Source organism: Epinephelus lanceolatus, chromosome 6 (genome assembly GCF_041903045.1).
Source record: "Epinephelus lanceolatus isolate andai-2023 chromosome 6, ASM4190304v1, whole genome shotgun sequence".
NCBI classification, from domain to species: Eukaryota; Metazoa; Chordata; class Actinopteri; order Perciformes; family Serranidae; genus Epinephelus; species Epinephelus lanceolatus.
This window is the reverse complement of record NC_135739.1, coordinates 47,925,639-47,939,296: the sequence shown is the minus strand read 5'-3', so window position 1 is coordinate 47,939,296 and position 13,658 is coordinate 47,925,639. Positions and strand designations below refer to the sequence as shown.

General features: G+C 40.8%; 1 protein-coding gene across 16 annotated transcripts in view; it reads right to left on the bottom strand.

The window, feature by feature from the left end:
• The window catches only part of ptprfa (protein tyrosine phosphatase receptor type Fa), an 888,655-nt gene that overhangs the window by 514,286 nt on the left and 360,711 nt on the right, over positions 1 to 13,658 (bottom strand). For all 16 annotated transcript variants that reach the window (XR_013491747.1, XM_078169090.1, XM_078169094.1 and 13 more), the window contains one exon: positions 7,841 to 7,977. Coding sequence is in view for 15 of the 16 variants with exons in the window: in XM_078169090.1 (XP_078025216.1) it covers positions 7,841 to 7,977 (137 nt within the window). In the remaining variant the exon portion in view is untranslated. The remainder of the gene's footprint in view (positions 1 to 7,840; positions 7,978 to 13,658) is intronic.

Here is a 13,658-nt window from a genome sequence, read left to right as displayed (position 1 = left end):
CCATGGGTCTAATCGTCAATCTGTGCATACCAGCAGAGAGATGCCCCAAACGCAGACATATAGGTTTTTATGTTTGTGGAGTCAAAAAATGTAATCTTAGTTGCAAGTTTAAGATGTCTAGCTCACAGCTGATAATTTCTCCACATTTGCTCATGTTAATTTCAGAGGCACTAGCTCATTTCCTGTTGGATTTAGGTCAGGTGTGTCAGTACGTGATTTGTAGGTCTTGATGAGACGAACAAGCCAGTTGAACAAGCTGCGGCCCATAGGAATGGGAATCACAAAATCAGCGCCAAAATGGAAAGCTTAAATCAAAATGGCCGACTTCCTGTTTGGAGTAGACCATTGGTGGTAGAGACTTTTTTTTTTTTTGCGTCTGGGCAACTTAAACATATGTACAAATTTTCATCTTCTTACTCCAGAAAAACCCTATGGGGAGAGGTTTTTGAAAATTTCAAGGGGGCGCTATAGAGGCATTTTGTCCCTCCCCATGGGCGATGCCTCAATCAGATGTAAGACCCTGCCATTCTTGACCTGTGTATCAATTTTCATGAGGAAGTGATGTCGCTGAAGCCATTAAAAAGCCAAACGTATTTGGTGGCGGGGGCAGGGCCATAGCGTCATCAACGTCTTATGGGTTTTTTGACCAAGTTTGAGGTGGATGTGATCAACTTCGTAGGAGATATTAATCAAAGTCTAAAACATGACATTTCCTGTTGCCAGTCAGGGGCACTATATTTATCATTAATTATTAACATGTAGATGTGTTCAGGGCGGGACTGTCATCAATTCTGTGAAGTTTGGGCAAGATTGGACCATGTATGCTGGAGTTATAAACTACTTCCTGTTTAGTGGCGAGACCCCTAACTTTGACGCCATCCCACGGTCACACGCATTGATGAAAACTCAAGCTTTTGATAACTTTTTATCTTCAAGGTCTTGGGGTGGGACAGACCAAGGTTTGAAGTCGATCGGATGAAATCTCTAGGACTAGTTCGTTCATTTATGACCCCTGAAAATGGCCAAAAATGCACCAAAATTGCACAGTAAATTCAAAATGGCCGACTTCCTGTTGGGTTAAGAGCATGCCTCCAAGAGGCTTTTTTGTATGTCTCAGAGGGTTACATGAGCCTGCCAAGTTCAGGGGCTGTTTCCTCAAACTTTTGCAGGGGAAGCTACTGAGCCATCTTTTGGAACCCGCGCACGAGACCCTTAAAATATCAAATTTTTCACCAGTTCTGAGATGTGTGCAAAGTTTCATGAGTTTTCGGGTATGTTAAGCCTCCCAAAAAGGCAATTCATTTGGAGGAAGAATAATAATAATAATAATTAAAGCTGCAACCAGCGATGAACGGGCCCTCGCACCTTCACACAACTCGGGGGGGCTCACAGGACGCCTTCTGACGCGTCAGTTCATTTCTGTCAAAGTTAGACATCGCATGCAGGAGTGACTGCATATATTTGATACAGTGCTGGAATGACATATTTCACATTTTGTATCACTTCCTCTTTCCACTAGAGGGAGTTGGAGAGCGCAGTAATTATACATCATGTTTTTGTACATCAAATATACACCACAGCATTTAACTTTCAGATAAATCAAAAGATAAGTGTTTGAGACCTACTTCCTGTCACCACTAGTTAACACTATGAGTATCAGGAAATATGGTCATATAAATGTTTTCAGGGCAGGACTAATATGAATTATCTTAAGTTTGATGGAGATCAGAACAGTTACGCCAAAAATATAGCAATTTCCTGTTTCATGGCGAGACATCAAAATTAAACCCTCTGCAGCACGTATAGACACTAATGATATGTCATGTTTGTGTACATCAAATACACACCACAGCACTGAAATTTCAGGTTAATCCAAAGATAAGTGTCTGGTAAGAAGTACTTCTTTTCACCACTAGGTGGCGCTATGACTATCACGGAATATTATCATATAAATGTGTTCAGGGTGGGGCAAATATGAATCATGTCAAGTTTGGTGGACAACGGACCATTTACTCCAAATTTATAGCAATTTCCTGTTTCATGGCGAGACATCAAAAGTAAACCCTCTGCAGCGTGCGTAGACACTAATGATATGTCATGTTTGTGTACATCAAATATAGACCACAGCAGTGAAATACCAGGTTAATCCAAAGATAAGTGTTTGATAAGAAGTACTTCCTTTCGACACTAGGTGGCGCTATGATTATCAGGCAATATGGTAATGAGAATGTGTTCAGGGCGGGACTAATATGAATCATGTGAAGTGGAGATTGGACCATTTATGCCAAAGCTACAGCGATTTCGTTTTTCATGGCGAGACCTCAAGATTCAATGCTCGGCAGCGAGTGCGCCATTCAACATTGGGCAGATCCTGTGATAACTTTTGGTCACAACACAGTCACGCTTACATACACCAAGTTTGGAGCCAATCTGATTAAATCTGTAGGACAAGTTTGTTAATTTACAAGCCCTGGAAATGGGCAAAAATGCACAAAAGTAAATTCAAAATGGCGGACTTCCTGTTGGGTTTGGAGCATGGCTCCAAGAGACTTTTTTGTACGTGATAGAGTGTTACAGGTGACTACCAAGTTTCATACATGCAGGTCAAAGCAGCTTTGGGGGCTGCTTAATTGAAATATTCTTGGGGGTTGAGCCATCTTGGTGCATCAAAGCACAAAAATCACATCAGACAACAGGACTTGCAACCTGTGATGTGTATGCCACGTTTGTCGAGTTTTCAAGCAACCCTTGTCCCTTCAAAACAAACCCTAACCACTTCTCGTGAACACGTGTCATGTTTTATACTTGTAGAGTCAAAAATGTGGTCACAGGAGCAAGTTACAAATGTGTTGCACCTCAGCTGTTTCCAGAAATTTCTCCTCTCAGTTTACATGGGAATGAATGAGAAAAAAATCGGCGCTCCCTTCGCTTTGGAGCCGCTCAGCAAAAATGTGTACGTGTGACAGATTCCATGTCAACATTTCTGTGACCAGGACAAATTTTCCTACGTTTTTTGGTATAAATTGTGTATGTACAGTGAAAATTGTGGCCGTATGAGCGAGTTGAAGAGAAAATTTCTTGATGAGTTTACAGCTGCTCTCCACTCTAGCGATGACATCACCCACTCTAGCTCACGCAATACACACCCATTATAAAGTCTGAGAAGGGCTGAAAATTTCGTGTATTTTAAACTGACTTTGTAGAAAAACTAAAAGAAGAGAGAAATTTGAATTAGGTCCTGAAAGTCGAAGGCAGCAGGAACGTTTGAGAGTTGGAATGGAGTTTCTACGTCAATGTATGAATTTGGGATGTGTGGGTGAAGATGAGTGAGTTTGAAGGATTTTCTCATTGACTTCCATTATAACAAAGTTTCAGAAAACGCTGAATATTTTTGAAAGTTTGAATGGGATTGAAAAGTTGAATCATATGTAAAAATCAGCAAAATGGTGAATATTTTACATTTTGAATGGAGTTTCTAGCTGAAAGTATGAATCTGTAGTTACAGTTCGAAAAAAGATGGATTTTTTCGATTTTTGAGGATTCCCTAATTCATTCCAGATGGGAAAAGGATTTGGGAAAAATCAGGAATATCTGGGAAAGTATGAATGTTAGGAACGCGAAGAGTCGTTCCGGTCTTGTCCTAATTCAGCTGAACGTTTTCATGTTTGAATGGTTTGAATCGGTTGAAGTTTGTGGAAATAATAGCGGTCAAACCATCTTCGTTCCATTGGAATCTAATAGGAATTGGAAATTTAACATTGAATTCCCGGGAAAGTATGAACATTATGGAAAAATCTGAAAGTTTCCAATAATGTCCTAATGAAGCTGAATCAGAAGAAATTTGAATGGTTTGAATCGGTTGAAGTATGTTGAAGATAACTGAAGTTGAAAAATGCGACGGAAGAAGAATAATAAGAAAAATAAAGAATTTTGGTAACAGAAGAACATAGGGTTTGAATGCTTTCAGCATTCACACCCAATAAAAAATCCTTGCATTTCAATAGGGTCCTTGCACCGCTAGATGCCCGGGCCTTAATAATAATAATAAACAGCACGATTACAATAGGGTCCTACGGACGACTTCGTCGTCGCTCGGACCCTAATAAACAGCGCGATGACAATAGGGTCCTCACGGACGACTCCATCGTCGCTCGGGCCCTAATAATAAACAGTGCGATTACAATAGGGTCCTCAAGGACGACTTCGTCGTCGCTCGGGCCCTAATAAACAGCGCGATGACAATAGGGTCCTCACGGACGACTCCATCGTCGCTCGTGCCCTAATAATAAACAGTGCGATTACAATAGGGTCCTCAAGGACGACTTCGTCGTCGCTCGGGCCCTAATCATAAACAGCGCGATTACAATAGGGTCATCACGGACGACTCCATCGTCGCTCGGGCCCTAATAATAAACAGTGCGATTACAATAGGGTCCTCAAGGACGACTTCGTCGTCGCTCGGGCCCTAATAATAAACAGTGCGATTACAATAGGGTCCTCACGGACGACTCCATCGTCGCTCGGGCCCTAATAGTAAACAGTGCGATTACAATAGGGTCCTCAAGGACGACTTCGTCGTCGCTCGGGCCCTAATTAAATCTGCACCAAATTTGAAGTCGATCGGACGAAATCCCTAGGAGGAGTTCGTTCAAAAATTCAAATCAAAATTATAGCTGCTGCGCAGCGATGGGTCTGGTCCAGGCATTTTTAGGCAATTCTGAGCAACAAGCAGAAGAATTGGAAGACATTTAGGAATTTAGCAACACAATCTGCCTTTTGCATCAGCTGAGGCTTGAACGCACAACCTCTGAGACTAAGAATCAATTTCTATCTCACTGAGCTAATTAGTCAGTGACAATTCATGTGTTGCTTCACAAATTGACTAAGCCAGACGTGCAGGTTTAGCAGCCGTCCACGCAAGGAAAAGCAGATTTCAAACCACTGTAAAAAAAATTCAGTTATCGAAACAAAAATCTGAAAATACACATATTGCATCTAGACAGCATGGAGATGTTGGTAATTTATTTTAACAATGATTGATTTGCTCCATAAGTGGAAAAACTGATGTTTAAAATTGCCATTTTTAGAGCAAAATTCAAAATGCTGTCAAAAATTCAGTTTTTGAGATAAAATTCTGAAATTTGCCACACATCATCTACCATGACTCTAGAATTTTGTCATTCTTTTCATGAACATGGAAGATTTATTTAGCAAGAATTTGCTTGTATATGTTTACAGTACCGTTTACAGTCAAACATTTTGATGCACTGTAGGCTCAATTTTTGATAAATAAAAAATCTGAGAAACGTAGTTTTTGTAGGGCATTCTGAAGATGCTCTGTAGCAGGTTTGGTGTCAATTGAGCAAAAATTGTGGGAGGAGATAGGATTAAGAAGTTTTACAGTTTTTGAAAAAACAGAGTGATGAACTTCATAATTTTTAATAGGTTTAAATGTACAAAGGTTTCTTCAGTATTGGCGATACAGTTTGATGAAAGTTGTGAAGTTGTAGCACGTATGGTTGATTTGTTTTGAATTTTCAAAGTTTTGAACTTTAGAGGCTTGCTGTAGCGCCACCATCAGGACTATTGGCTTGAGTTCACAGCTGAGGATATCTGGCATGAGACTGGACCTTTGTGCAAAGTTTGGTGAGTTTTCACCCATGGGAAGTATGATTTCCTTGGAAGAAGAAAGAAGAAAGAAGAAAAAGAATACCTAGGATTACAATAGTGTCCTGGCAGCTTAGCTGCCTGGACACTAATAAACAGCATGATTACAATAGGATCCTACGGACGACTTCGTCATTGCTCGGGCCCTAATAATAATAATAAACAGCACAATTACAATAGGGTCCTACACGGATGACTTCGTCGTTGCTCAGGCTCTAATAAAAATGCAAACAGAAACAATAGGGTTCCCAGCACCGCTGGTCCTGGGAAATGGGTCTGCTTGCATACGCGTTCCCGGGGCCCCGTGGGCTTGGACCCCTAATAATAAAAATCCAAAGAAAAACAATAGGTAATACCTATAATAATAATAATAATAATAATAATAAACAGTATGATTACAATAGGGTCCTACGGACAACTTCTTCGTCGCTCGGACCCTAATAAACGGCGCGATGACAATAGGGTCCTCACGGACGACTCCATCGTCGCTCGGGCCCTAATAAACAGTGCAATTACAATAGGGTCCTCACGGACGTCTTTGTCGTCGCTCGGGCCCTAATAAATAATAATAATAAACAGTGTGATTACAATAGGGTCCTACAGACGACTTCGTCGTTGCTCGGACCCTAATAAACAGCGCAATGACAATAGGGTCCTCACGGATGACTCCATCGTCGCTCGGGCCCTAATAATAAACAATGCGATTACAATAGGGTCCTCAAGGATGACTTCGTCGTCGCTCGGGCCCTAATTAAATCTGCACCAAATTTGAAGTCGATCGGACGAAATCCCTAGGAGGAGTTTGTTCAAACATATCAAAAATTCAAATCAAAATTATAGCTGCTGCGCAGCGATGGGTCTGCGCAACAATAGGGTTCCCAGCACCACTGATCCTGGGAAACGTGTCTGCTTGCTCAGCGTTCCCCAGGCCCCGCGGGCTTGGACCCCTAATAATAATAATAAAAATCAGTCAGTGCTTGGGCCCTAATAATAAAAAAATTCTTGCATTTCAATAGGGTCCTCACACCGCTAGGTGCTCGGGCCCTAATAATTCCTTCAGTTTGAAGAGGGCCTTTGCCCGGCCTTCGGTCGGTGCTCAGGCACTAATAATAAACACCATGATTTCAATACGGTCCTACGGATGACTTGCAGTTGTCGCTAGGGCCCTAATAATAATAAACAGCGTGATTTCAATAGGGTCCTCTGCGGACGACTTGCAGTCGTCGCTCAGGCCCTAATAAACAGCACAGATGATTTTAGACCCCTCTCCACTCTAGCTCACAGCTGACAATTTCTCCACATTTGCTCATGTTAATTTCAGAGGCACTAGCTCACTTCCTGTTGGATTTAGGTCAGGGGTGTTAGTGCATGATTTGTAGGTGTTGATGAGACAAACAAGCCAGTTTTGGTTTAATCTTTCTACGACCTTCCTACGGGCCGCAGTGGCCTTTTTTGTGTGTCTAGGTGGCGCTAGAGAGCCCATTTTGGTATTTTTGGGGTTTATTTTTCACCAATGGGGCCCCATGTCATGCAGTAGGTGCCCTTTTTTTCCTTTTCGCCCCTGCCCTTCAAACATCCTGAGTCTGTCACTGAGAGGGAGAAACAAGTTGTGAGAGCAGGCAGATTGAGATGGCTTTAAAATCTGTCAAACTCCTCCCTTTAATTCCCAAACCATGGGTCCAGTCATCAATCTGAGCATACCAACAGAGAGATACACTCGTCCCGAACACAGACATATAGGTTTCATGTTTGTGGAGTCAAAAATGCGATCTTGGTCGCAAGTTGAAGATGTCTAGCTCACAGCTGACACATTTGCTCATGTTACATTCAGAGGCACTAGCTCACTTCGTGTTGGATTTAGGTCAGGGCTGTCAGCATGTGATTTGTAGGTCTTGATGAGATGAACAAGCCAGTTTTGGTTTGATCTTTCTACGTCATTCCTACGGGCCGCAGTGGCCTTTTTTGTTTGTCTAGGTGGCTAGAGAGCCTTCGGCCGAGGTCCCAAATAAACGCACCAAAAACAATAGGGTCCTCGTTCTTTGGCTGAGGTCCCTAATAATAAATATTTTGAAAAAAATAAATCAGAGGGAACTAATGCTTGTGTTGTTTAGTGACCATAGCATGAACCTGATTGATTGAAGCCTGTGTTAGGTTGTGTTAAGATAGTATTTACCTTGTCTGCAGGATTGTTGTCTTCCCAGTAGAGCAGTTCATAGCTAATGATGGGGTCCTGGACAGGCCAAAGCCATGACAGCATAATGCGCGAGTCCAGCTCGGCCTCAGCCTCAAGACCAGATGGCTGAGCTGGAACTGGAAGTAGAAAAAAAGACATGAAGATACTATAAGATGGGCACATTGACAGCAAAGAGTGTATTCATAGGTGGAAATACAAAGTAAGGGAGTCAGATTGTTAAGTGGGAGTGCGGGCAAAGAGTGAACTTAGGGATTAGGTAAAATGCTGTAGTACTCATTACATAATTATACATACACCCATTACATACTCTACCTTTAATAAACAAGGCAAAAAAAAACCCTGCAGTTTTTTTATATCAAAGATTCCCTCCAAAAATGTTTCAAGACATAGAAGAATGCTCATATGACTGTTTATTTTCCCCACAGGAAAATTTAAGCAAGTTTTCATTGAAAATCGACAACACTAGCAGTACACTGATGCAGGTGTTTTCACTTTTGCCTGATTAGAGTTCCACTTAGGGCAGTATGGATGTGAGCAGACTGTGCTTGACTGGCATCTCCCTACTCTCCTCTCCCCTGAGCAAGGACCATACTATCAACAAAATGTATCCAAAGGATTTATTAATTTGTGTGTGTGGCTGAAACTTGCTTGTAGTTCTTTGGCGCACTGTCTGTGTTGTGGGAAAGCTTCAGTAAGGAATCTGCCTTAGCACCTGGGCATGAAAAAGATCCCAAATATCCAGTTACTTAAGACAAGATTGAGTGAAATTGAAATCTGAGATCTATGGGATTTGAACAGATGCAGCGGTGATACTCTTAGGAGGACCAATGACATTTGATTGCATTAATTGTTCTGCAATCCCATCACAGGAGTCCAAGGTAGTAGCTCAGATTCTGAAGGAGTGTAGAGAGTAATGATCGGGAGAAAGGCCAGACATGGAGGGTATATGGCAGAAGCACTGGTGGAACCAGAATCAAGCAGCCACTTGTCTGGGTTCAAAAACAAAGAGAGAATCTGATAATGTTATGCTCTGAGATTTGCAAAATTGCAAGTAGTTTGTGAGAGTCTTTAAACATTTGGCAGCAATAAAAAATTTAACTACAGATGATGTAAGCTGGCTCGATTATTTGGTTTCACTTCCCTTTAAGTAGAATACCATCATGTCGACTCAGAAATAAGAGGTATCTGAAATGCAGGCACAACAGTGTGGTTCTAAGTGAAGTGCTGACAAGATGAATTCAGAGCATCTAATGCTATTTTCAGAGCTGATATGGAAACAGACTAACAGTAAGTCTACAGTAAGAGAAGATGACATGGATTTGAGCTGCTCTAGATGGAGATGTCCCCTGGGAAATGAGGTTATCTGTGGATGGCTTAAGGCCAGACCAAAGCTGCAGGTTAAGAGTTTAGAGAAGAAGCTAATGCCGCATAAGTAAACTTTGATGCCATCATGAAATGGGCTTAGTTAACAAAAAGTTATAGTGAAATGTAGCAGTGATGAAATCTAAAAGCAAAAAGGTTGTGAAAGTGGCAGAAACTCTGTCCAGCTGACCACTGAGACAAGAGGGGTAAGAGTGGTAGGCTATTGATGATGGAGTTCTGTGAGTCGACAATCAGGGGTATTAACTTCAAAAGTGGTGTGGCTTACTATATAAATACATGGAACTCCACCACTGTTCTGCCAATCATCACAAAACTTGCATGGTATGTTACCATAAATACCTGAAACATATCCTGAAAGTATCATGGAGATAAACTACTAGGGGTGCTATCAATGCAAGAAATGGTCGTGGCATAACACAAATCTGACTATATATCAGAAATTGCTTCTTCAGTTATTACAAAACTTGCAGGATATGTTTCATTACAATGTGAAATCACAACTGCGTAATTATTTTGAAATTGGTCAATAGGTGGCGTCACCAGTTTCAAACAAGTACACTGGCCTTTCACAAAATTTGGTCATAAATCAATGACAGTTTGTTCAAACATCATCAAACTCTGTGGATTTTTTTTAAACTAAGCCATTGAAGCATGCCCCCAAAATGTTTCTGCAATTGACCAATAGGAGGAGACAGTGTTGCAAAGAGGACCATGGCTCTGTAGAGATTTGGATGTAAATGAATGACCACCAGCCTGATCATCATAAAACCTGTTGGTTATCTTTCATGCAGGTCTTGATTCTTTGCAGTTTTTGCAATGGTTCATGCTGATTTTAAACCGGGAATCACTGCTTGCAGGTCAAAGGTCAAGGTCACTGTGACCTTGTCTGTCTCGTTCTTGTGAACACAATATCCAAGAATACTTTGAGGGAATTTCTTGAAATCTAGCACAAAAGTTCACTTGAAATGAAGAATAAAGTGATTGGAATTTGGTGGTCAAAAGTCAAAGGTCAAGGTCAGTATGACCTCACAAACCATGTTTTTGGCCATAACTCAAGAATTTCCTCACTAATTATGATGAATGTTTAGTAGGATATAATGATGACATGATGACATTTTATATCCAAAAGTAAAAAGGTCAACTTTACTGTGATATCATAATATTCTGCATAATAAAACACTTTTCTGACTATTACTCTTCTTCAGAAATGTTTTGCAAATTCCCATGAGATGGTACAAGGTAGATGCAGGAAATTTTCACCAGTGATTGAAAGCTGTATGAGAAGACTGCCCAAGAAATATGATCCCAACTAGCCTGACGGTGGCATTATGAAATCCCCATGATTAAATATAAAACACATTTTTCACAACATTAAATATAGGTACCATCTGTACCATATTTTTGTGGTTAATTATTGGAACAAGCTATTTAAAGGCATCAGAAGTATTTATTGACCAGTGAACTTTAAAAGGGGTGTGGCTCAGCACATAAATAGACCTTCCTCCATAACCATTAGGCTACTCATCAAGAAATTTACCTGATGTGTCTATATAATTACCTGGAACATACCTGGAAGTCTAATTCAAATTGACCACTAGGTAGTGCTACAAATACAAAATATGGGTGTGGCATTACACAAATCAAATGATAAATCAAAAAGTTGTCTGTCCAATTATTATAGAACTCACAGTATGTTTCACAACAATGTTGAACCACATGTGTAAGAAATGAGAAGTCAATGTGCCACCAGCCCAAGCAAATATATTGGCTTGGTGAAAAATCTGGCCATAAATAAATGACACATGGACTATGCAAGACCATATTTATGACATTTTATATTAAACATGTGACATATGTGTTGAAATTACATCTTTTTTTACGTCACATTTCACCCACCAGTGCAATATGACTTTGGAGAAATACCTGTAAACATATCTCTTTTAAGGTTTATCTTAACAACAAATTATCAAGATAATTAAACAAATTTGTTTTTGTGACACGTTGATGTTGTAACCATATTTTAGCTTTACCAGTTTTAAGCTAGAATTTGGTCTGTGCTCATTGGGCTGGCCTAATGTCCTTATTTTTACAGACACGAAGCTAAGTAGCTCATCCTCCACAATAACCTTGCCACTAACAGTCTTGTAGATCTCAGGATTTATTCAAGACCAGCTAAAACAGGAGCGAATGGCCTTGTGCAATGTCCGGCATTTTGCAGATTCTATTCTACTAAATAAACCAGTGATTCTATGCTTGAGCTCAGGCAAACAGCCCATTGCTTCTGATTATATGATACAGTACACAACCGCATAGTAGATGGCATGACTTGATAAAATTAAAATAAAAATACAAATAAAAATACCCTGTCCTTATTAGTCTGATACTATTTACAACACTTTATAATATACATTTAAGTCAGAATGATTTATATCAGCCTGGAGGGATGCTGAATTCTATTCCAAAAATAGATATAGTGGGTCAGCTGAATTTGGATTGCATTATCTTCCATTGCAGCCCTGTTGTGAGGTCAGGTTTCCTCCAGTCAAGCACAATAAACTGATAAAATTGAAAAACAGGCTCTCTGTGAAGAAATACCATTATTATTCCTCTACATGCAGGCGACCACTTTGTCCTTGAGGATAAAGCGTGTGACACACACACACACACACACACACACACACACACACTGTTTGCTTGTGAGTATCCTTGTACAATAATTTACCCACTGTGTTCAAGCTGGTGAATATCTAACAGATTAATGTTTCACCTTACAGCCCTATTTTTTCTGCAATTTTAAAATGATGTAAGTGTAACTAAAATCATAAGTTCTTGCATATGTGCTTTACACAGACACATACATTTAAGTACATGTGTAGCTTAATGCAAAAAGCCTGGCATCAATCTAAATGCTACAACTCTTACTGCATAATAATTGCACAATAACAAAAGACATGGAGTTGTAATTTAGAGGCCCTACATGTTGCAGTGTAAATAAGTGTTAGCCTTACTCTGATGGTTATGTCATATTGCTGGTTCTGTTGGTGTTAATGTTTCTAATAACCCCAGCACCAGAGGTACACTTATACTAAACTATAAACTATTTGTGATAGTAAACAGTTTTGACAGTCAGTATACCAAAAAGCCATTACCATTATCAATCTACAAAGAAATACATGCGCCTATGGATCATACTAAGACTATGGAATGTCGCGAAGGTTATGATATTGCAACCCATGTTCTGCTAGCACAGGTGGAGCCCTCTACTGGACTCAGCGTGTGATATCAACAATCACGGACACAAATTCACCCACTGAAATTCACATAAACATCACCAGCCAATCAGGACATGCCTACCTGAATATGTGCAGAACTCAAAGTATAAAAGGCAGCACACACCGCTGTCACACCACTGCTTTCCTATACACTCCTCAGTGAGTGGTGTTAAATTGACATGGCCTAGAGAGCTATGCCTGTGCTAACAGAAGTAGGGTTACAATAACATAACTTTAGTTCTATCTCTAATAGACCTTATGGGTACAGTGGGCGGGCCTGATGAATGAACTCCCAGTCACAACATAACATCAACCCAGCCACATTGATCCTGACTGGCTAAAGGTTAGTTGTTGCAGACCGCCTACTTCTATACAAGAGAAGAAGTACAAGACCACAGCCAACACAGGAGGTATGCAACTGAACCTGGTAGAGCCATGGCCTAACCTCAAAGGGGTCCAAAGACAAGGAATAGACACCCTGCACATCACATACCCTGGGTCATCAAGGAACACTGCAACATGTAGGTGTATCATGCCCATAGAGAAGTCAGGTTCCACACAAGTGACATACACCCAACCCTTTCCAGTGTCATTCCAATGAGCACACCCTAACATGTCCCAACAGATAGAACATGATGTAAAGCTTGTACACGTACAAGCTCTACATCCTAGCAACACAGGACATATGTATATGTCCTCAAAACTCACCCCACTGAACAAGGCCACTGACACTGTCACACTGCATGTCAAGTGTGCATGGATCATAGTGAGAGGGTCCCTGCCCACCTGCCTGTAGCCTTGGGAGATGCACTCACATGGCCATTAGGCAAGGCATTTCAAGGACAGGGCCTTACCAGCCCTGCCATTCCAGAGGCACCTAAACAACTGTTCGGTGCAATCATGTCAACACAAACTGGGCAAAGCAGATGCAATTTTGCCTCCCTGTCCCCTACATGGTGGAAGACAAAAAGCATGTAATTGTATAACTCTTACCCTGAAAGAACTCAGTTCTTATAAAGTTTTTCACAACAAAGGAAGGATTTGGGGTCTGAGAGTAAAGCCTCTTTGTGGTCACTATAACACAGCAAGCAACTGAGCATCAGCAGGGCAGTTACTTCACACTGTCTTACTCACTCATACCA